General features: G+C 37.9%; 1 protein-coding gene and 1 long non-coding RNA gene across 4 annotated transcripts in view; one reads left to right on the forward strand and one right to left on the reverse strand.

Annotated features, from left to right (window-relative positions):
- Positions 1-25,468, reverse strand: part of megf11 (multiple EGF-like-domains 11) — a 101,501-nt gene that overhangs the window by 62,766 nt on the left and 13,267 nt on the right. For all 3 annotated transcript variants that reach the window (XM_056766729.1, XM_056766728.1, XM_056766727.1), the window contains exons 2-6: positions 19,707-19,835; positions 17,188-17,311; positions 14,961-15,062; positions 14,320-14,420; positions 516-608 (exon numbers count right to left, since the gene is read on the reverse strand). In XM_056766729.1, the coding sequence (XP_056622707.1) occupies positions 516-608; positions 14,320-14,420; positions 14,961-15,062; positions 17,188-17,303 (412 nt within the window). In that variant the 5' untranslated portion in view covers positions 17,304-17,311; positions 19,707-19,835. The remainder of the gene's footprint in view (positions 1-515; positions 609-14,319; positions 14,421-14,960; positions 15,063-17,187; positions 17,312-19,706; positions 19,836-25,468) is intronic.
- On the forward strand, positions 9,762-10,988 carry LOC130435864 (uncharacterized). The gene is made up of 3 exons (XR_008908864.1): positions 9,762-10,002; positions 10,510-10,596; positions 10,714-10,988. It is a non-coding gene; the product is annotated as an uncharacterized LOC130435864 (long non-coding RNA).

Genomic DNA, 25,468 nt, shown 5'->3' on the forward strand with positions numbered 1-25,468 from the left:
AAGTTGTACAAACCAAGGGGGCACTTTTATACTTTTTATACCACTTTAAACCTTTCCAAGAAGGTCATAGTAATTTAGTTTCATGTGGCCTGCTCGGCGCTCCAATTGATTTGACAGAGCTCTTGCGCTGTTCAATGCTTCAAGGCGTTTCTCGCCAGGGCATAACATACAGTTTATTTTGGAAAAACGTGGAGTATCCAGTTAATGTTCAAACTTACAGATCAAGAGTAAGTTTCAGCTCTGTTTTTTTCCGGTACCACAAAAGGCCTATACAACAAGACCACTAAACATCTGTCCTCCATGATTTGCAGGTTTACGGGTTATTACTTTGCAGTAGGCAGGCATGGTCATAACACAGTAAAGCTAGGCTCTGGATGAGAGGGAAGGGGATAAGTGAGAAACACAGCAACTTTGCAGTGGCGTCTAGGGACTGGTGCAGCCATTAACTATGTGAGAGCGAGAGGCCCTTAATGAAGTGAACTGTGCTCTCAAAGTTAATGAGAGAGTGAACTCACCACTAGAGCAGTCCAGTCCTCCCCAGCCCGGCTCACACTGACACGTGTCCGGAGATACACAACGACCATGGGCGCACTCCTCAGAACATCGAGCTATCAGAGAGAGAAAGAGAAAGAAAAGAGAGCTTTAAATATGACAAAAGTATACTATTAATACGCTTTACAAGATGTTTGGTGATACACTCCATAAAAATGAGAGGTCTGATCTTGCATCAGAAAACTGTTTGTGATCAGGATTTCATACGCAGGGGTCGGCAACAGGCGACCAAGACTGGCCCGCCAGCAATGATATCTGGCCGGCGCCAGCAGCATTATTTTGATTATTTTGCCCGCATATGGTTCTGAAATTTGCCTTCAAAATAAAAGTACGAGAACGTTTTTGCAGCAATGTTTTATTTTGAAAACAATTAAGAGCTTTTAATTTGAAAAGTTCTGAAGGATAGTCTGTCGATCGCTGACACACTTCCAAAATAGCCGTCATGAAATACGGGGTATGAACACGTGAACAATAGCAAAGCAAATTCAGCTTCCCTTTTTGTTAAAGGTGCCATGCTTCGTCTCGTGGTGCTGTCTAATATTATAATCTTTGCAAACAGCGACAACTATGCATTCACAAAACTAGGAAGGATGAAGGATGAATTCCTCTTTCTATGCCCTATTTTCGCTGTCAACTTTCCTCTTTAGACACTTTGAAAGTGCCATTTTCTCTCACCATCTAGCTAGATTAGATGTTAACATCACTCTGCACACGACGTAATAGCGTACCCCCAGCAGGCAAAAAAATTGCAGTTAAGTACCTGAGGAGTGTAAAAATATGCTATGTTAAATATTTTTTAACATTTATATTTAAGCATTTGGCAAACTCTTTTATCCAAAGCGACTTACATTCTATTATCCTATATATTTGTTCCGAAGTATGTGCACTCCCCTAGGATCGAACCCACAACCTTGGCGTTATTAGCGTCATGCCCTTACCACTGAGCAACAGGAAAGCTAAATAGAGATAATATGTAATTATATAATAACTACATTTTAAAAAGTAGTCTATTGTAGTTGCATTTTTCTTCAATTAATTTCTTGAATTATCCTTGGACTGTGTTCTGGCCCGCCATCTACCGGCGTGTTTGTTTTTTTGGCCCGATGCCAAAATTACTTGCCGACCCCTGCCATACAGACTTCTGCAGCCCAAACCTCCCGCAATGCATAATTTAGCCGCCCTCAAATGTCTGCTGATCTATTGATATAGCGGATAATGACCAGACTGGCCATTTTCCAAAGATAGCCATCACCTATGCCTCCCTACCACAGCTATTACCAAAGCCTTTCTTAAAGCTGCACCTTTAAAAATGTTCGCACTAAACGATTTCCTAAGAGACTGAGTCCTTGGTCAACATCTCAGTTTATCACATGAACCAGTTGCTCTGTCCAAAACGAGCAGACGCAAGCAGCCACAGCCGCAAGGCAACAAGCTGTAAATCCCTCCAAATTTGATCAGGCTGCACTTTGCCACAATGCTCGAACGCAGCACCGGCCAGCCTTCGTCCTGTTTACGAAGTGTGCAGTTTTCTTGATCATTCCTATTGAACAACACAGCGTCAAATTGATTGTCCGTTGCATTAGCATTCCTGTCTTGTCCCTTGCATGCAGTCAGATATTTAGATTGGGACAAGTATTATAATGACCTACGTGGACTTTTTCAGCAGGACAGTAGATTGGTGAAAAAGATGAATTAGAGAGATGATACATAGGCATAAAGCATGAATAACGCCTGAGGTGGTGAAGGTCACCTGGCCAGCAGGACTCGGAGCGACAGGCTCTTATCTGAGCAAGGAAACAGTTGGCCCCCAAAGCTTCTGGAACAATCCACTTTGATTGGAATGAGCAGTGACTCTCAAAGTATGAGCGGAGGAGAGCATGTACTTGCATGAGGATAGAAAAAAGTGTGAGATGCCTTATCTTTGACCATGAAATATGTTTAGGATGCTTCTATCAAAAGCGCAGAGTAATAAGGTTGGTCATCCATTTTGTTGAAAGAAAACTGATAAACGCAACATGACGACCAACCATTTATCTTGTGCACCGAATGCATGTATTATGATTCTATTGGGAATGTGACAGAAGTCATCCATAACCTTAAAGGGATAGTTCACCAAGAGATGAAAATTCTGTCATTATTTACTCGGCCTCCTGACCTTTCAAACCTGTATGACTTATTTTCTTCTACAGTATACAAAAGAAGATATTTATAAGAATGTTGGTAACCGAACAACGGTGGAGTTTTGCACGAGAAAGAAAGTCAAGTGGGTTTAAAATGGCAAGAAGATGAGTAAATGATCGCAGTATTTACATTTTTGGGTAAAATATCCCTTTAACCTGGATATACACAAAATCAAAGTTTGTTAATAAATTCAGCTTCATTGAATAAATAAATTCAGAGAGATTTTTTGTATTTTCCGATTTTTTTGTATTTCCACCCACTGTGTGTGCGCCTTTACACAACACAAGTCCCACTCAATGCAAAACCATTTGTCAAATTCTGTCACGTTCACAGGAGCCAAAAGTATGACACAAATCTTAAATGTCAACACCACGGGAACAGAGGCTTACGCTGGTAAAGTAGGAGAGCTGCATACACGTTATGTTTTGCTTATGATAATATTTTTTATTTTTATTTCTTTATACTCATTTTTACTTTAGGGAAGGGGTGCAAATGAATTTCTGAAGCAGGAGATGTTTAAAAAAAAAAAGTTTATGTATTTAGAAAACAGTACATCAGAATGCATAACGTTTCTTATAAATGTTGTATGAAGACAATAACACATTGCTGTTTGGCTTCGGTGCGGCCTTTCGGAACGATAAAACAAATATTGTGTATACAAATGAATGATGCTCATAAAAGTGAATTAATACGCCTGCTTGTTTTGATGCTGGCAGCCTGGCACTCACTAAAGCTGGCAGCAGTGGGTATAGGATGAACTGGGACTTGCCCCCATTCCTGGCCAGCATGGCTATAGATTATCACTCATTCAGCCTTAGACCAGCCCGTCACTGCACAAGCACAGGAATGAGATGGGGGACGGGAGAATCCCGAATACCCAGAGGATGTTGCTTTACTGCAGAAATGCTCCACACACTGAAAATGCTAAACCTGCCACTGGCAAATAATGCAGTATGGATTTACACAGGACCTGAGAACCTATATTCAAACGTGCCAGTTCTCTTCCAGCTTACGAAAAAGCAAAACCCTTAGTGTTTTGTGCTGACAAAGACATCAATTTGACTTCCTGAAATCAATGTAGCTATGCAACGCCGCAGAGGCAAGGTTAAAAAACTTTGTGACGAAATAATTGATTTATGTTACAATCAGCGATTTCTGATCAGACAGAAGAGAAGAAATGATAATTTGTCACATCTTTTCAGGAAATTTAAATTAATTAATTTAATGTATTGTAGGTGAAAAGAAAAAAAGCGCCTTCTCCCGAGAGCTGAATTGACGTACGTGTCTATAATGCTTGAGAAAATAGGTCCTGGGTTTTAATTAAAATTCAGTGAATCTTCCTCCTTCTACACAAAAAGTCTATGTCTGCCGGCTCGGGTGAAAAATGAAGGCTTTCATTTTGATAAAAGGCTAATCTAACTCATTACACAGTGACGTTATCATACCATGTAACAATGGGGCTAATTGTTATTGTTATGCAGTATTATACTGAATATTCAGATTTAAACATGCTTCTTGACAATCAGTCAATCAATCAAATTAAAAGCCCAGGAGTTGTTCTTTTTTTATATCCTAACATATGCACTTGGAAAAAAGGAAATCAAATGCTGACAAAAGCAATAGAGAATGTGAAGCTAGGTCAAGCCGTGTTGAATGTTGTGCTATCTTAGGCGGATCACTAATAGTGCGCTCATTGCAGCGTTTCGTTTTTCTTTGTTTTTTAGGAAATAGAACTATGGTAGGTCGGTCTTGCCTTGTTAAAAATTGCAATAAGATTACGCAGAGTTGTTCAGAAAAGCCCCTGGTTCTTTCACTTTCGATGTCTCCATATATCAAACAAAACAAGTAATGGTACATATCAAAACAATAAAAGCGGTGGAGTATGATCCTACCAAGATGGCGGCGCCACTGCAACATAGATGTGACGTCAGCTTCACTTTCTCTTCACATTCATATAATCACTAAACCCATCATTAAATCCAAAACTTCTTCAGACTGGTGCACAGGACTTTATTAGAGCATCTCCAGCAATAAGTCACAGCATGTATATAGCTTCATCAATACTGCATTACTAAATATTTGAGAGTCTTCTGACCAGATGGTATAAACTGATTTGGCTCCGTGTAGGTTTTCCTTCTGCAAAGCAAAGTCATTTCATCTCAGTATATTATGTGCAAGATCTGCCTCAACTTTAACGCACAACCCACACTTGAAAAACACAGCTGCTTTCAAGCAGCAAATTATTAAAAAATCTTTTAATTTTTGAAGGCCGACCAGCTGCTACACTCACATAGTCTTGTGGACTTTCACTGACACAGTTGGGATTGCTGATGCGCACCCAGGTTTAAACACACGTGGCTGAACACATAGTTCAATCGCAATCAAACAATTCTGGCATAAGCCATAAATGACTTTACCAAATGGCTAATATTGCACCTGAGGGTGTGATAAAACAAAAAGCAGCTGATAATGCGCATACGAGAGATTAAATTAGAGGGGCTCCAATGGAAGATTAAAGCAAAGATCAACATACATGTAATGAAAATAATTTGAATGCCTTCTTTTGTTTTGTGGTGAACATAACTAGTTCTACAAAGCTCTTAATCCCGCCAGTGAAAGCAGGAGGATTATTCATAAGAGCACAGACAGCGAAAAGAACTACCTGCAGATCCACAAATCACAATACTAGTGGAGTACTCAAACATACACCTTATTTAATTTGCTGGTCAAAGGTCAACAAATGGTCAAACTAAAAAGTCTTTGTATGATCAAAATATACCATAAGAGAAGGATAAATATAATTAGAACTATAAGTGTTAATAATGAATGTTTTACTCAATATCTATCTAACAAGAATTCTATTTTTTTTTTGCTATTTCCTAATTCTCAAAAATCCAAATTTAAAATGTATAATCATCATCAATAATTAATCATAAAATCTATTGATGCACCGAAATGAAAATTCTGCACCGAAACAGAAAATAAATCTTTTTAAAAGCTTTACATAACTGTATTATCATAATAATAGACTTTAAACCCACTAAAAACACCAAAATTGGACATAACATAATATTTAAATCTTAACACAACAAAAACACCAAAATTAGACATAACATTTTAAACCATACTAAACATATTATTCTTTATATATTTGCAGTAGAATAAATTATTTACCCTTTTTGCCAATTATCTGAATAATATCAAGTTATAGAATTATTTTATAACTATGACATGCATATTACTAGTCAAGTTACAAATTCAGCACTCGATAATACAAGGAGTATATATATGGTGAACAATCATTTAAATGAAAACAACAGGCAAAACAGTGGCAGTGGGTCATGTCATGCAAGTGGGTTTAAAATGCGCTTCAGTGCAGCACGTGCCACATTACAGTCCAAGAGCAACTGAAAACTACATCATCAGTTACAGACAGATCAATCCACTGATCATTTACATCAATATGTAAAGAAGTGGTTGCGTTTCAGATTGCTTCAAAACGCATAATGCCATTTTTGAGCAAAAATTTTCGGCAACCAAATTTTGATGCATCTCAAATAAAAACAATTATATTATCTTCAATAGCCTTTGGCTACAGGTATTGCCTGAGCAATGTAGCAATATACAATAACACTGTATAGAATCAACTGATGTGCAGTCACGTGTGTGTACATGTCTGGACAAACACGGCTCATCCAATCAGATCTCAGCCAGAGTTTAACAAAGCCTGGTTTCCATCAACTATGTAGAGCCAAGTGGTTCTTCGAAAACTGGACAACAGTAGAGAAGCAATAAACACACTGGCTGAGGTCACTGAAGGAAAAATGATGCTTACATTTTCTCCACAGATGGCATGGTTTCATTGCAGAAACAACTGTTAACATGAAATTGTTGCAGCTATTGTGCGGTAATGAGAATTGTATTGATTATAGTCATTGCCTCCCTCCACTCAGACAATGTCAAAACTGATCCCTATCCCAGCTGCACCTAATCCCATGGCTGTTAGCGGTGCCTTGAGGCTACAGATAGAGCTGGCCTCAATCCCACTCAAAAAGGACAAAAACATGAGATCATCTTTATCTTCAACAGACCATGGTCACTCTTATTCAACCCTAGAAAAAAATCTTGTTATTTAAAGTCATTGTTGAAACCTTCTTCTTTCTACCATTGACCTTAAGTCACTAAAAAAGGCAACATTTGGTGAACAAGCTGTTGATCTACCAGTTTGCACTCAATGTCTCTCTATTTTAAGGTCCTTATTGCTCAAATTTTCAGTCAAAAGCGACAAACAGTTATAAAAAAAAATATTTGTATTTCTGCTGACACACCTGCGTTGTTTAAGCACCTTCACTAAATTAATAATGAAATGCAAATCAGGTGATGGCACAAACAAAGCCAAAAGAATTTGTGCTCGGTGCAATTCACCACATTGCTTTTCCAGCACAGTCAGTGGCTGGTTAAACTGAATTGTGAGGTGTTTAACAAACACATCAATTACATATCGTTTGACACATTATATATTTTAAATCTTGAGAATAAGGCATAAAATGGCCAAATCTAAGACCAATGTCCTTGGATCTTACAGGTTGTTATTGCTGTATGTAAATGACTAAGCTTTTAAATCAGGATTCCTGCACATATCCATTTCGAAGTTACATAATTAAACGAACAGACTTCCCTGAAGATTTTTCAGATCGTATTTAACACATGAAAAAGATGGTTCTAAAAATCTTACTGTTCACATGTATATTATTATGATATTTTGCCAAATAATCAGTGGACTATTATAGCTATACCTCATACAAATTAATGAACACCAAACCAAGACATGTTCAATGCACAATATATTATAATTGGAATTTAGTGCAATTTTAATTATTTGTCAAATTATATAACTGTAAACCTTCAACCCAAAGCAACAGAAGGATTGTTGAAAAATAATTCATTAAGGAACTTGAAAAGAGAACAAAAATCTATTAACTTGGTTACTTTCGAAATTTAACAAAGACAAAGTATGCAGGATTTTAGAAATACCGAGGTCCAAAAACTGAGTTTGTCTCCTCCCAAAAAAAGATTTTCATGAGCTACATATGTGCATTTCAGAACAAATGAGTGCAAATAAGATAAAAATAGCTCTCCATGGCTGTCTTTTATGTTTAACAGTGATGAGTAAACACATAGTCAATTATAATTTTTAAACAAATATTACCAAATTTAAATACAATCAATCTTTCAAGAGCATTTGGGTTTGGAATGACAAATGTAAGCACTATTCCTTTGACTTTTTGTGCAGCTAGAGACATAGACATCAAATTACAAAAGTTGCAGAGACTTGTTTTTTTAATAAAAATCGTTATAATAATAAAGAAAGAGAATTAAAGAACAAAAATTCACGATTGAAATATTTGCAAATAAAATTTTTGTTTTAATAGGCTAACCACAAACTATAAATGCAGTCAAAGCCATGCAGTTTAGGATGAGCTATTGAAGGTCTGGTCATGTTTTTGTCTTTTTTTGTAGTTTGCATTATTGGTTATTACAACTCTGGAAAGCGGGAGAAAGTAATCGGTCTGTTTTCCTTTAGCTCCATGCGATACTAGTATCTTCCGTGAACTATTGAGAGGCTCCAAAAACTGTTCCATTGGAGTCATCGGAGTTGACTCCAATGGTTCAGTTTTTGTCTACTGCATAACATCCAATCACAGCAAACCGTCCTCCAGCAGATTTGGTCTACCGCAAATCTTTGCCATTGCTTGAAAAATGCTCCTAACTTCATAAAAATACATTTATTATCAGAAAAACATAATTTTATATTTTAGAAAAACGGATAGGGCAATAGTGTGGAAACTCATCATTTTCTCCATACTCAATTTCCTTTGTTCCATACTTATCCAGACCTGGAAACAATAAAAAAATCCATACTTTTCCCAAACGTATTGGAACCCTTTTAAATAAAAGACTATTCAAACACAAAGACCGTTTGGTCCTTGACATGACAATGGCGGTACAACAGCTGGGTCTCAATGTTTCGCTTCACGATAATGAGTGAAATTCTCTTTGATACAGCGAAATTATGATGAAATCAATTATGAATTAGTATGACTTCATATAAAGGCATCGCAAGTTTGCAATCGCCGTCTCAGTCATCCGCGCTGTCTGCGCTTTATCCTCTGTTCTTCATATTATTAAAGTGTGGAGAAGTTTTATGATTCCTGCAGAGCTAGATATCACAGTGGCCCATATAAGGACTTAATGTAGGCTGTTAATTTCTTACATTTTCACAGAGGTCCAATTAAAACGCACAGGGAGAAGGATTACATGACATAATGCTTATTAACGTCAGAATGCTTTAAGATTGGACATAGACTTGGGAAGGAATACATTTGCTTCTCTTTTAATCCTAACCTCGCGCATGAAAACACGACCGCAGGCTTCATCAGGTTTTATGCACTTTTTGGCAATGCAGCCCCCGTTACAGTGCTTAATCCTAAAGCCAAAAGAAAAACTGTCCACCCAGGACCACACTGAACAGACATCCATCAGAAAGCTCGTCCCACCTCTTGTTAATAACACAGAGTAGCTGTGAGGGCATCAAATCCCATTTGCCGTTATGCTACGTGTGTTGATTTTTATCCCCTCCCTGGAGCTTGGTAAGACTGTCATTTACATCATCACCTTGACACGGTTCTGTGCGAGGTCCTTTCATGCTGAGGTTTTTGCATATTGTCAAACAACTGCTGAACCATGCGAGCAAAGGTCTGATAGGACTGATAGAATTCGCTCACTCGTGATTATAGCACATTAGAGGATAATGAGTCAGGCCTACACAATAACCAATACAGAGAATATGTAAGGGATTCAGTTATTTTGGGCTTTTCATAGTTTTACGTTTTTGTTTAAGTCATTAGATCTCTTGAATTTATACCCCTCAGTCTTTTCATTGGCAAGTTTATTTAAAGGGATAGTTTACCTGCAATTTGGTCATTGTTTAATAAATCAGAACAATTTTGCCTCTTACACTCTAAAAAATGCTGGGTTATTTGTTTAACCCAACAGCTGGGTTGAGCCTGTTGGGTCATTTTGTTGGGTTATTTTCTTAGTGTTGGGTCATTTTTTGAGTAACCCAAACGCTGGGTTACCAGTCTGGTCCAATTGAGTGACAGTTGAGAGAGTAAACCCCTCCCACTCCTCTACGCATCAGACAAACTTTACCTTCGCGGGCATTTTGATCCACTTCATCTCGGAAAGCTGTTATTCGGAGAATAAAAGGTATGTTTTACGAGTTTTTAATGTATAAAACTATTACTGTAAAAAAAATGCAAAAGTATGCAAAATTCGGCTGTTCGCATTAGGTTTGAAAGTAACGTTACAATCTAGCTTCGTTAGCTTTGGATAGCTAGTCTGTAACGTTATGCCCACGTTGTTCTAATTTACAGCTTTTTAATCATTTAAACTTCCTTTTTGGTGAACATTTCCTCTGAAATGTGTGACTTGTGTGAGGAATTTAGTTTAGTAACTTACGCATCTTGATATTAGTTTAAGGTCGACACGAGAGCGTCGTGTCAAAAGCAAACATCCAGCATTTTTTTTTTATAAATACCGCTAATGTTCGGTGACGGAACTTAGATTTAAGAGTCTTTTAGACGAGAATGTTGTTGTTAAGAACTAAAATACGTGATTAGTGAAGGGTTGTTTTAACGTTTATAATATTATTTTTTAAGACTGCATTTCGCTTTCTGTACTAGATCCCACTCTTCTTTTTTCCCCCACTGACAGGTTGCAGAATAACAGCTAATATTAATGGATCATTCTATTCAAGAGAATGTCAACTGGAACTTGGATGTTTTCATAACAGGCTTAAAGGTAAACATTATTTAGGTAAAATGTTAATGTACTTCTCTATATGTTTATTATAATCCATTGTGCTCTGGGTAGGCCAGTTTCCTTACATTCTTCTCTTGTCTCTTTTTCTCTTTATAGATGAACAAATTGATAAAGAAACCCTCCTGCTGGACATCCACTTCCAAAAGTGCACGCCACACTGTTGTCTACAACTCCCAGGAAAAGAATCCTCTTCAGTAAGACTGCTCCGTGGATATTTTAGGTTAAGCAGTGCTGAAACCGAAAGAACTAACACTATTTAAAATGTTTTGTGAGTTTATATGAAGAGGAAAGTTACCTTTTTCACATCCATAACGCTTATTTATTTCTTTTTTTATAGAAAACTTGTGCATAGACTGATATTTTAACATATAAATGCGGTTCTATTAACAAGGGTTTAGTAAAATACTTTTTATAGTGTTTTGAAGTGTTAAGTTGTCTAACTATTTATATTTACTTGTGCCACTTTAATAACCTTGTTAAATGTATATGTTAAAATCTAAACTAATGTAATTTATTGAAATTAATTTTCTTTAAATATGTATAAACATACATTTCATCAAAGTGTTTTATATGCCATTTTATTGTTCATTGAGCATAACATATTGCATGTTTTTATGAATTCCTTTTGTCTTGCATTTTGATCCTTAATAAAACTATTGATTCTTACTGATGCCTCGAGTATTTCTCTGTGATTTTGTTATTATTATTTTTAAACATTTCGGGTTTGTTTTAAACCATCAATGTAATTTTTAAGCAAAAGTTGATTTAAATAAAACAACCCAGCATGTTGGGTCAAAGATTTAACCCAACTGGCTGGGTTAAAATAACCCAACGCTGGGTTTGTCCATATTTGACCCAATGTTGGGTTACCAAAATAACCCAAATTGGGTTGTTTTAACCCAGCCTTTTTTTAGACTGTAACCAACATTTCTTTAATGTGGATAACAAGAGAAAAGTTTGAAGAGTGTTGTGGTAAAATATTGACTGACAGCCTCAGTCCCAGTTCACGTGGTATGAATAGTGTCCATGGTGTGAATAGTGTTTGCCCTACTCAAAAATGTTCTCTTGTTTTCCAAGTAAGAAATAAATCATATGGATAAGCATGACATGAAGCTGTGTAAACTATTAACTCATAGTAGAATTAAAGAAAAAAATCATGAAAAAAAGTGATTCAATATACTTATGTTATGTTAACTAGGATTTTGTTCTTTGGTTTCATCTAGTTTTGTTCATATTTTTAACACATCATCACTTCAAAGTTCTCATAGAATGCATGAAAAGGGACAAAAGGAACACGATGGGTGTGAATACAATAGTGTGTCTCAATCAGGTCTACTTAAGGAGGAAGTGCGATGCCCAGGGAGTCAGCCATTTCCAAAACTGTGTCATTGTCAAAATTGCTCCAGCGCATTGAAACACACGGTTTCTAGAAATCCCAGAATGCACCATAAAAGCAAAGTTGCTTACTATAATTCTTTTACATAGACATTGTCAGATGTTAGTCATGTAATCATAGGACTAGTATGAAAAAAATGAGGACAAGGCCTGATTTTCTGCCCTTTCTGCCCAAGCCTGGTTTCACAGACAAGGCTTAGATTAAGACAGCACTAGGCATTAGTTAAATTAGGATATTTAAGTAGCTTTTTATTTTAAATGCCTTAGAAAAAACAGTACTGGTGTGAAATCTTGAGACAAAACAATGGCATCTACATTTTTTAAGATATGTCATTGCATGGTATTTTCAGTCACTACATTTTAGTCTGGGATTAGCCTTAAGCATTGTCTGTGAAACCAGGCATAAGAGAATTATCTAACCCAATGCACATGAAAGGAAAACAGTCCTGCAAACCTTTTAGTGTCCAACGATTACATACCCCCTATTATTTTATTTATATATTTTTTCATGTTGCAAATAAGTGTGCAGTAGGAAAAGAGAGCATTTCATTATCTCCTTCAGCAAAGAAGTGAAAACGTGACAACATCTTATTTCTGTGTCAGCCACCTAGTGCTTCGAATAGGAGGGACGAGCAGTGAAGTAAGCCGTTGGTTGCAATTCAAAACCACAAAGCAGTTTGATTGACAGGCGATCTGAGCAATTATAACGTAGGTATCATATGCCCCCGTGACTCACCGCCTTTTTGTCAGACAAACAAACAAGTCCAAAAAACCTAGCGAAGTAGAGCTTTGGTGATTTATATGAATAAAATAGCTCTTTAAATACTGCACGCTCACACTATAACGGTAAACGATCACGAAGTTATAACTTTTAAAAATCATTCTAAATTCAGGAGAATAGTGGAGTTCATGTCACAACTATACCAATACAGACACGAGACACAATATTGTTGGAATCATTAATGTACGAATTACAGACGGAAGCGTTCGGGTGGTGGTGTTTTAAGGCTGATATAATACTTATCGATATATTACTTAAATATAACGTTGTATGAGCAAGATGGCAAGATATGCTTTACGTCCCTGTGATGTGATGAGCGCACCTTCAGCCTTCAGAGAGCAGCATTTGCAGTTTCATTTGAAAGAAAAGACGTTTTCAGCGATGAAGTCGTAATGCAAAAGCTGGAATTTACGGTGTTTGTTGTATTTAACAAAAATTTTACAAAAACATTAAGACACCGATAGAGTGTTTTTCTTTTCTGTACTGAACTACTATTTAAAAGTTTACTTTCGTTTTCACAAAGAAGGATCAAAGCCGACCAAAACTCGAAGTAACTCGCTCTTAGGTTAGCTATACATCCATTTGTGTAACAGTAACGTTAGTTGTCTACTGCATCGTGCGAGTTTAGAATAAACGTAATGTTATCGTTGTGGACGCAAATATAGGTATAATTGTTGTTAAATTGTTACATCTCAAATCCTGAATGTACCCCTCGAATGCATATTGCAGACCTTTCTGTCTGAAATCGTTGGGTTATTGTTCCATAAATTCTTCACTATTTCCCCAGGGAGTGCACACATTTACACTGGGAGCGCATGGCTGATACCGAAAGCTTGTCGGACTTAGCAACAGGAACGGAGGGGGGCTGGGTTTTTCGAAGGTTCAATTGACTCAATTCACTAGGTGCCTCACAATTTTTTACATTGGACCTTTAGCATAGTATACCTTAAGTAATTAAGGAAGGAATTAACAGAAAAACATTTCAAAATATAAGAGGTGAAGAATTTAAAATAAAAGCATGAATAAAGCACAAAAGCCTTATAATCTTATAATCTTGGCAAAAAAACAATGGAGTAGCCTAGTTCAAAAGATGACACAGCCAATGAAAGTTGTTATTTTCTTAATTAGCATATTATCTTTGGGACGGGAAGAATTAGGACAATGTATCTGCAGTGAATCACTCAAGATTTAGTCTAAAAATGACTGATAACTGAATGCTATTAACAGCGTTGTAATGGCGTTCTGACCGTGTTAAAACTGAATATATGGGCAAACCCAATATGAGCTGGAACAGTAATGAAAGGAGCAAATTACGCCTGATGTATGCAGTTGCAAAAATGCCTCAAAGATGGCTGAGATTTTGATGAATGTCTCTAGAGGAAGGGAGGTGCGGAGTTCAAGGCTTAAGAGGACATTGCTCAAGCGGATGAATGCTTTTATTGTGCTCATAGCTACTTGCAAAAAAGAGAAATTGGACTGCACTGATTTAGGAGAAAATAAGTGAGCGAAATGAGAAAGGCACTCACGGACACACAAGTCTCCGCTTTCAAAGTACCCTGGGCAGCATTGTGAGCGACGGCGGTACATGGTCCTCACTCCGCGCCGGTACGCTGTCTTGTAGCTGGTCCTGAGATTGAAAACACAGACACAAAGGAAAGTATGAACATCAATAACCTGGCAGGTGAACTCCGCAAGGACAAAAGGACATTATGACATGCAGCTGGATGCCATTAGCTTTGCTCTCTATGTTTAATCCAAGCTAAACCCCAGAGCTGCATGTTAAGTTGGTGGAAAGGGAGGAATAAACATAATTAAAATGAGTTAAGGCAAAGTTTCTGTGTTAGCTGAAGGACATTTCCCTTCTGAATGCTAGATTCAGCACTGTGACTCACTAGGAGAGCAGCTTTTAGCCGGGACACTGACGATAAAGTCTTTAATGTAGCAATTAAAACCAACGTAATGTCTGATGACAGTCAAGCGGCCATTTCCATCGCAGCTCTGACCACTACAATCACGGATGGTAACATTAACACCCGGTAATAAAGACACTGGCACATCAGCATCTCTTCCGACACCTTGATTTTTATAAGCCTACTGGGAGAGTGCTGCTGGTTGCCATGGCATCAAATTGTGAGTAAAACATGTCAAAGGTCAGGGTCGTGCTCACCTGTGTCTGGTGCATTTAAACCAGTTGAGGATGTCGGTGCACCTTGTGTAGTAGATCTGGTCAAACGGATGGGCGTAGGACTCCTGAACGGTCACTGCATAGCTGAGAGAGAGAAAAAGATCAAGGAGTGTATCTTGTTAGATGGTTTGAATTATTGTTGATCGGTTGCATAATTATTTCTGATCTGAAAAATGCATAATAGACCGTTTAGTGGCAAGTTCCTATTGTGACAAATGTTTGCCTACAGACAGTTCAGTATAGCAACATTGTTTTGTCATTGGGGCATGTTGTCACAAATAGTTTCTTGGTTACAAATAGCTATTAAATATGTTAAGCTTTAGGATATAATATTTAAAATATTGCAATAACCTTAATCTTCCCTACAGATGTTCTATTATCCTTATATCCTTGTTATGGTTCTATTTAAAACTGTATTTCAAAATATTACAATTATATTTAATTTATAATATTTAAATAGTTGTCCTGATAAATATCTTCTAAATCTAGCTTTGTGTTAAACTTAAATAAAATACCTTCTCATTCACTTTAAAATAATTGCCAACAAAATGTCACTAAAGGTCCTAATATTATTTTTCAGAGTGGCAATGCTAAACCTCATTTATCTCTGTTACCTTCACTCCTCCCCTCTCTACAGGCAATCGTTCCTGCATATTTTTCATAACTGATAACAACCGTTACATATAATCATTTTCAGGCAACAGGGTCAGTCAATACAGATTGTTCTGGTCAAATGTATGCTGTTCTGCAACCTGTTTCATTTGTCCCTACTATCCCTTCCACACACAAACATACACACACGCACACACAACAGGTTGATAATAAAAACATCAATATCGGTCTTAGTATTTAGTGACTGAACCAAAAACCTGTACGCTTGTGTAACCAAATCAACACCTCCAAACACAATCCTTTAACTTCATTTAAAGTGGATGTAGTCAATACAACAACAAACAAATTAGAATCCAGTAAACCTTCAAAGGACACAAATTGAGATGAAATACGCATTTTGTGTGTTGCACTACTGATGGATCCAACGTCATGTTACAACTGACATCTTACAGGAAGTAAACATTCATCCCAATGCCCCAATAAATATATAAAACCATAAAATACTCAAATGTTTTATACTCAACTATTAATCCGTTTTCTTTTTTCTGCAAAACAACTTTATATGTCAAATAACAAAGAATCCAGACAATGATGCTTGCATAACATTTTTGAACAAGGCTATAGTAACTCTAGAGACACAAGAACCTGTTTAAAAAGAAAATTGTTTATATTGTACAATCAAGCAATAAACCACAAGAGGATGTGCATTAAATGTAAGTTTACTATGAGTAAGTGTTTTCTTGGGCACAAAGTGGTATCAGGTGGTGTATTGCTTTAAAGGGATAATTCACCCAAAAATGTAAATTCTGTCATTATTTACTCACGTCGAGTTGTTGCAAACCTGTATACATTTCTTTGTTCTGATGAACACAGAGAAAGATATTTGTAAGAATGCTTATAACCAAACAGATTTTGCCCCCCATTGACAACCAACGTAGGAAAAAATGCAATGGTAGTCGAAAGAGCCCAAGAACTGTTTGCCGCCCTACATTCCTCAAAATGTGTTCTTTTGTGTCTAAAATAAATGATAAAGTCATTTTTCCTACTATGGGAGTCAATGGGGGGCAAAATCTGTTTGGTTATAAGCATTCTTCCAAACTTCTTTCTCCGTGTTCATCAGAACAAAGAGAATTTATACAGATTTGGAACAACTGGAAGGTCAATAAATGATGATTTTGGGTGAAGTATACCTTTAATAAAACAGCGGTAATATCATTATAAAAAATACTATCAATAAGTATGTTCAATAAGTATTTCTGTTAATAACTGATGGAATAAGAGTTGCTAAGCAACAATATAGAATGGGCAGTCACCCATATAAACCATCTATTTTGTCAATTTTGTTTAAATTATAAATATACCATCAGGGAAATAAATGGAGAATCCTGTACCCTTATCAAAACAACGAATATTGCCAAAACTCATAGTACTCGAGCAATTATACACAAATAAACCAACGCACCGTTGCGATCGGCCTCTCTTTTGGCCAAAATATCTTTTTGGGCTGTTGGAGAAGCATATCTACACAGTGTGACTCCTGAAATAGATTAATGGAAGGTAAAATGGAGTTTAACACTAGAGAGTGCCTCCCTCTCACCTCTCCCAGTGGCTGCAGACATTAGGGTCATCTGGGTTGAGGCTCCATACACTGATAATGAGGCTTAGAACAGTCAGCACAGGCAGGGCTAATGGGTAGGTCCGCACCGGCCCCATGACTCCTCCTGAGAGAACGACAGTGAGAAAAAGAGTGAGACAGAGATAGAAAAGGACACTTTGTCCTTTAACATTCTTCTAAATTGGAGCGCTTGCACCAAGTGTGATGTCAGATTTTTTAAGAAGAATGTCGAGAAAAATTGCTCCAATGCAAGCATTCTGTATGTGCGTATTTGGGTCATTTATCAGTCACTATAATCACAATGCACATTCTAGTACGTGCACGCTTGTTTGTGTGTGTCTTGTAACCCTTAAGGGATATTAGTCCCGTGACACTGATGAAAAACTATTTTGGAGACCACACAGGGTGGACCATTTGTTAAATTGTCAAGATATTTCATTAGACTCATGATGGGAGATGAGCATGTGTGTGATGAATTGACACGACAGTGACAGATGTAGAAGGGCACATGAATGACACACTGCACAAACACGCTCTTGTGAAGCATGAAAGCACTGATTATGTTCAACTGCAGGGGGTGTTGTAGAAGGACACAAGTGAAAGAGTTCTTCTTGATTGTGGACCACACTCAATACCTACAGAAATGTTTTATACGAAAAACTACGCTCCTTTTTCTATTCTTGTCGACTATGATGACTAAAGGAAAAGATGGTTTCACCCATTAAGGAGGTAATTTTAATCACAATTGAGGAATCTAATAAACAAATCGAATCGAGTTGTGACTTCATTCGTCAAATCTTAATTAACCGACAGTGGCTGAGAATGCTTTTGTTCTATTTTAAATGAGTATGGAGTCTATCATCTTACAGAAAGCAGCTCCAATGGAAGACAAGGACTGAATCCCAAACGTTCAGACGACACGCAGCTCATGAGTTACTAGAATTTTCATTAATGATAGCCGAAGGGTGTGTAAACGCAACTAAAACAGGATCTGCAACCTTATTCTAAAGCTGTGTGAATATTCGCGACCTGATCCAATTTACAGTAAGGAAACACATTGTAACCGATGAACTTCAGATGTAAGCGAGCGTGTTTGCAATGACAGACAACCAAATCAACAGGCTTATATTCCATAATGATGGGTCTCTGTACTGGACGGCATCACATGTAGGACTAACCTGTTAACACGTTTCAAAGAAAGCACGCTGTGTTTAACAACATGGGCTTTCACACACTTGCCAATCAGAGGCTATTGAAAGGTGTTCACAGGTCATTCATGTGCGAGAGAAAATCAATATCTCTTTCACTTCCACTACATAACAGGTCATTCAAAAGCGAAGATTGAAGCCATGTTCATTTCTGCAAAAAAAGGTCATTTGTGCAGATATCCTTTACTGCGTGCGATTTCTACCCAGGATTCCTCCAGCTGTGAGATATCTCGATTATGGTGGGAGTGTTATGATAATGTACTGCTAAGCTGTAAAAACAGCCTATTCCTGTAGTGAATGCCAATATTATAGTCTGAATGTTAGATGAGGATGATCTCATTTCTATTTGACAGTAAACTATGCAACTGCATGGTACATTTGGGACACTAAAACGTACAATACCACTATCAGCATTTATTGAAAGCATCTACAAACGAATACCTTGTATGCGTAATATTTGAATGGCAATTTATAAATTAAATCTAAATGTGACTCATAAAAGTACTGTACATTTTATGCAATCGAATGTCATTTATCATGAAATATAAAATGCATATTTTAATTATCTTATGTGTGTGTGCACCCAGACTTTAGAAATAACACTATACACTGTAAAAAAATACTTTCTACATAATCTCACTTTGCTTTACAAAAAATAGTATTTTATATAAATTAAATAAAAAACAAGCTTGATATAAAAATCAACCGTAACGGATTTGTAGATCTCTAAAGTTGTTTATGACATGCTTGGCATTTTAGATGCTGCCAGTACTGTCTGTTTGTTTAACAGATCGCTTTGACTGGTCCCATTCATAAGTATATGTCTCCTACCCTTTAATCATGACCAATTCTAAGGCACGACAGTAACTAAGTGACATCAATAAAATATGAGTAAAGTAAAGCGACGCCTCATATCCAGATGGCAAAAGCAATACTATTTAAGGAATGATCAGACCTTTTCCGGGGAAGTGAATTCTATGCATTATGAATTACTGATTTTTTCACCGTAAGATCACTTGGCGTTTAATCAAAATGCATCTGCGGCTCTCTGTTTTCCCCACAGGCCTGCAGTGACTCTTGAGCATGAAAAGATCGTACTGTTCTCATGGCTTTAAGTAGAGTACCGTAATGAGGCATCTGACATCAAATTATTCCGTGCTTCCTCTTGAAGTGCAGGTGACTCTAATGAACACTGATTTCTAAGAATTAAAGCTATGTGGATCTGACTGGCATAATGGTGATTGTGAACGAGTGGAGACAGGAGGATTGAGGCCGGATCCTGGTTGGACTCACCTCAGACCACTAGCCGCAGTCCCCGGAGATGTCTGCTGTGGAAGATCACTGCTCGCCTGAACCAGACAACCCGAAACAGACGAGCTGGAGACCGGACAGATAATCAGACTCCAAGCAGAGAGAGGGCACCTGGGAGAAAGAAGAGATAACAGTGAGTGTTTGGAACAAGAGAGCACAGGAGAGCAAATAAAAGGTCTAAATGGTGAAAGAGAAATAAAAGATGGAGAAAGAGGCAGGAAGGAGAGATGATAGACTCTCAGGGAAAGGACTCGGGAGAGTCAGACATTAGGGGGATCCCCGGTGCAACAGCTGCTAAATCCCTCATATTAAATCTGAACCGCTCCTCGTGTTTGGAGGGGATGAAACATCAGACTCATTCACCTCCTGCTAACACACAAGGGTGAGAGCTTACATTACCTTAAGAGTACGAAGTGTCATTGCCTCTTATCTTCCAGCAAGCGCCACAAGAGCATCCTCGACAATAGCAAAACAGTACGGCCATTAACGACACAATGACAAGTACCGCCGGGGCTAACTAGGGGCCTTATATTCCTCAGTCTCATTAGGCGGATTTGCATTATGCCCACGTTGGGCCACAGGTCGTTCTCGGGGGTTCACGACGAGTTGAAAAAATAACATCACGGATGCAAACAAAAGTTGTAGAGCCTTTTTCTTTATTGTCAACTGGATTCATTATTTATTCTTTTTCCCCTTCAGATGCAGAAGAGGCCCGGCGGAGAGCCGCAGGCGAGGACACAGAGTTGAACAAGTGCAGCAAGACAAGTTAAAGGCACAGTGGATGTGACAGGCTGTCTGGTATTGACCTCTCCTCCACCTGTGTGGTAGACACGAACAAGAGTTCAGCAGTCAGAGTTCAGCATACTTTATGCGAGTATGTGAATGTAGATGTTAACACAAACCCGAATTTGCGAGGTTCTGGAATGACATTCATTTAATGATATAGGCATTTCGAGAAAACGCCATTAACCCTTTGAGGATTGAGGTTCGTTACCACCAGACCACCAGAAATCCGTTAAGTGCGCTCAACCAGACAATGCACTGGCCGAGCACTTGCGCCTGCGTTCGCGTACCTGGATAAAGTGATTCCAGTCTCACCCCTTCCGCGCAAAGAAATACCGGTCACGAACGGAGATGTGAAGGAGGTGCAATAACCCATGACTCCCTGCTCACAGCCTGCTCATGTTCCATTGGATTTACATAAGATTTTCTTTTTTTATGAAGAATCCTGAGGGGAAATTCTATGCACAACCACGTTCGAATTCGTCTGTTTATTAGCGCCGACAAGCCTAGGGGTGCAAAATGAAATTGCATATATTACCCCAATGAGGCCCTCAGGGGTAGAATGTATAGTCACATCACTGGACTCATTACAGAACATAATGAAGTGTGTAATTGAAAGCTAACTGAATGAAAGGTGAGAGTTAGAATGATCTGAAAGTGGAATTTCCATTTGAAAGCAGCTAACTCTGTAAATAATACAAATGAAACGCAGCGTGCTTGTATCTTTCTATAAGCAGACTTCAGATTACGGGGACGGAGACGGTGGTACATTTCTCAGCATCGCGAGCACATCAAGTGTTGAGTCAGGGAAACTGGTTGGAGGTTAATTGAATCACTATTAATCAAATACTATTAGTTTAAAAACAGCAGCCTTCAATCACACTTCATTGCTTCTGGATTGATGTTGGAATAATACCCCGAAGATAAACAGCTTAGCGTTAGTGAACGGCAAAATGCATTATGCTCTCCTGTTGGCATGTATTTCGGTATTACATGACAAGGATTATATAAATGGCAAGCGAGAGTATTTCACCTCAGACCGTGGAACTAATAAATGGAGCCACAACATTTTATCTCTCATTATGAAGTCTGTACACATAGAACAATTCCTTAAAACCCAGATCAATACGGTCGGCAGTGGTATGTACTTGTCCTGTCCTCTGCCTGCCCAACATTCACAATAGAAACAACATGTTACATTGTCTCTGGTTATCTGTATTTCACACACTGAACATTTTGTTCGTAAAACTCAAAGTCTTTGTTGGTTTCTTTTATTCTGCGCATCAGGGAGCATTTGTTTTAGGAGGAGAGATACACAAAAGAGAGATTCAACATGGGAGTGCTGTAGTTCACAGAGACGTAGTTTCACGTTAATAAAATATGTGAAATGTCGATGGTACGGCTTTGCCAGTCAGTGGTCCAGATTCTTGGGAGGAAAGGAGCATTTAAAATACTCTCCGTGCTCCCACCCTGTCAACCAAAGGAGACATTGACATGATTCAAGACACGCACGTACTGTATTAGAGCTCAATGCAATTAACCAACCAATTCCCTGATCCCCAGCATCTGAGCCCCAGAGTGACTGATGTTATGGGTCTGCTGGCAGCTCTCGCAACGATAAAGTAAAATCAAGCCATCTATTCACACAGGAGTCGTGACCGTATCTTAAGTTTATGTCAGCGTGTCACCATGCTTTGGTTATTTATCTCTATCTTCATTTAGGAGAAGCCTGTGTCCATTTACATATAATCATTGTGAAACTAATGCGATTGCTGACTTTGAAGTGAAGGATCAAACTGGATCTGCTGACAAGATACTTGTACTAAATAACGGATCATGGGAATTCAGTAGCGATTGATTTTATTAACAGAACTACCTGCTGCATACTAGGTGTTTTCAATTCGCCACAATGGATTTATAAGGTTCTATCTGCAATCTGAGAAGTTTTGAGATATTGAGCTTCCAAGTTTTTGAGTTCCACTTGCCTTTTTTTTTCGAAGTCCCAAAATAATAATACTAAAAAAAAACATAATAAAAACAACATAACTTAAAAGAAAAAAATCACATAATGTAAATAAGTTGTCACCGAATAAGAATATGTAAATAAACAATGACAAAAATGCTAGATTATCCCTGACGAAGGTCCTTATAATTCCAAGGTTTGTAACTCTAAAATCAGAAGGCATCATTAAAAGACAAACCAACAATTTTTTTCCATAAAAATTATATGTTTTTTTATATCCCTGACTTTGCATTACATTTGATACAATTGCCGATTGCAAATGTACTGTTTATATCTTTTAAACACCACAATCTAATACGAATATCAAATTTTGCATATTATGTATTCTGAAAGAAATGTTTGTGTTTGCAAAAAGCAAATTTAGTCTCAATGATACAATAGCTGCAAGAAACTTGTCAGCGTTCCTTTTAGACAATGTGCCAAAAAAACATTACAAAGTGCAAAATTCTTCTGAATGCCTTATGATTTAAAGGTCTGCCTTATTAAAAACTCTATACTGTATAAAGCTAAAAAAAAGAGGGTTTTATAAGAAGACACTTCTGATTGAGCTATAAGTTACATTATTAAGAAATATATAAATTCTATCATGTTACTGAAAAGTGGCTTAAACAGCAATCCAGACCAAAAAGAATCATGTGGTTATAATTTGTGGGTTTTCGAAAAACAACAAGGTACTGTGATAATTACAAAAAATGTTAGTTCTCAAAGTTCACAGACTTCATCTCACACTCACCGTGTTTGTGACCCTGTAGTATCTGACTGCTGAAGATAACCTTGTCTTATTAGGAAACATTGCGCCATTAAGAAGGCCATGATCTGTTAAATTGGTCAAATTGGTCTATCTGATCTAGTGTGCGTGAGTGCGTGAGTGTGTGTTTGTGTGTTTACCTCCAGCAATGATATCTTTCCTTAATATAGTAGGTTTTAATCTGTCCTGATTTAGTGACATCAGCAAACAATCTTAGCAAACTCTAGTCTCAAGCAATGCCAAAGGGCTTTTAAAAATCCTAACAATATTCACCAAAGGGGCAGGGCAAACAAATACAATCAACATATAAACCAATCTGTGAGATCAGCAGTACCCCTGGATGAAGTGAGTGTGGATAAGAGAAAAAAAAAGTGGAATTTAATTCTGGGCACATGGATTATTCATGTGTCGACCGCTGATCATCACAACGCTCATAAATCAAACAATGTGGCTCGCTGCACCATCACAGAGTCCAGTAACAGCCTGCTAATCTTAACGTCATTCTTTATCACTATAACCTTTCCTTATCCACATCCTACACCTCAGGACAGAACTATGTGAGACGGGACATTCTCCTCATCCTGATCTTTTTTAACCTGTTTATGCAGGAAATGATGCGAACTTTATCTCCTCGGCCATGCTGTGTGCCGTCTAAATCCTCCAACCATCTAACTCTTGTGATACTTTATACATACTATACTTTTATATCTGTGTGACACCGCATGCTGATATCACAGTACATTAAAAACGTACAAGCTTCACTGGATTTATCTCTGCATGTTGATATCAGGCATAACAAAGATGTTTTCTTAGCATGTGCTCTTTCGAACTTTATAATGGTACGGTTACGTAACCTTTGCTTTAGCACACGGGTTGACAAGTGTGTTGGTGCTGCATGTGACAATCCCTTACTGTTCACACTGCAAATGTGATGTGGTTTCCAAATGCACTTCGCGTAATCAGATCACAAACCATTTTAGACCATGCATACACCTGTATTTAGTACCAACTTGTCATATCCTTAGACAACAGGACATATATAGTACTAGTATAGTACTGTTATGGTGTAACGCCTCAGCCCACGTAAAACCTAACAAATCAACCGAGAAATTTGCTTGAGAACAAGTGCAAAAAAGCAGTGAACAATTATCTGACTCGCTTGAAGTTGAAAGCAAAAAGAAAAGATGAACGTTAATGAGGGATATATATAACAGCATACTGCTTGTTAATGTACCTTGTGTTCATTAGTTTCCAGCATGGCACGCCCTTTCTCATGTCAAACACACCATGTGCCACACTATTAATTAGATTTATTCGAAGTAAGTAACTGTTTCTTGAACTCAATGCTGTGTCACGATTTCTGTTCGAGCCTGAAAGAGACATGAAGTGGAAAACAGGCTTAATTAATCACAATAAAATCACAAAGATGTCAATAAGGTCACATTTAAGCCTCAAAAACATTTGTTTATGTTTCCTTTCACGGTTACTCTATGATAATGACTAACACGCAAGTTATTGACTAGTCTTTGTATTGTCATAATTTTCAAACCCACTCAAGGTAAGAGACCAGCATCGCACTCCCTCGGTCGGAGAGCAACAGCGGGGGCCACTTATTTCCGAACCGCCCCCCCACCGTCAGGATCCAACCTAGCTTGCCACTTCCCAGTCACTTATTAGTCGTATTATAATAGGATCATATGCATCTGGTGCATGTCATCTTGCAAATTAGAACAAATTAGTGTTGTGTCGATGAATAAGGTGGTGATACGGTTGTATATGAAACACCTTCACGCTTAGATTACATGTATGAAAGTGAGAAAGGGAAATAGCTCTAAGGGTCCAGTTGCAGCGCCCCGAGGCAATGCATGTGAAACAAGGCGATCGGTTATTGTTTTATAAAGCGGAAGACCTGTGTTAACAGAAGAGAGTGACAAGGAAGAAAGGAAACAGGGATGTGAGCCGGGAGGGAGGCAGCTTGCCGTGAACTGCTGAAACAACATCATGGCTGCCAGGGCAATTTTACAGCCCAGTGGTTTCACACCTCAGCCGTCGCCCTTCCTACTCCGAACATCCAAGTCCATTCTGTGTCTTCATTTATTTGGTGTCAGCGTCCGAGGACGCGAAAGGCTGGCGCGGATCGGAAGCCCGTCCCAGATGTCTTCGGATAAGTGGTGTGTGAAACCGACGAGA

The sequence above is a fragment of the Triplophysa dalaica genome, chromosome 14, assembly GCF_015846415.1.
Source record: "Triplophysa dalaica isolate WHDGS20190420 chromosome 14, ASM1584641v1, whole genome shotgun sequence".
Lineage (NCBI taxonomy): Eukaryota > Metazoa > Chordata > Actinopteri > Cypriniformes > Nemacheilidae > Triplophysa > Triplophysa dalaica.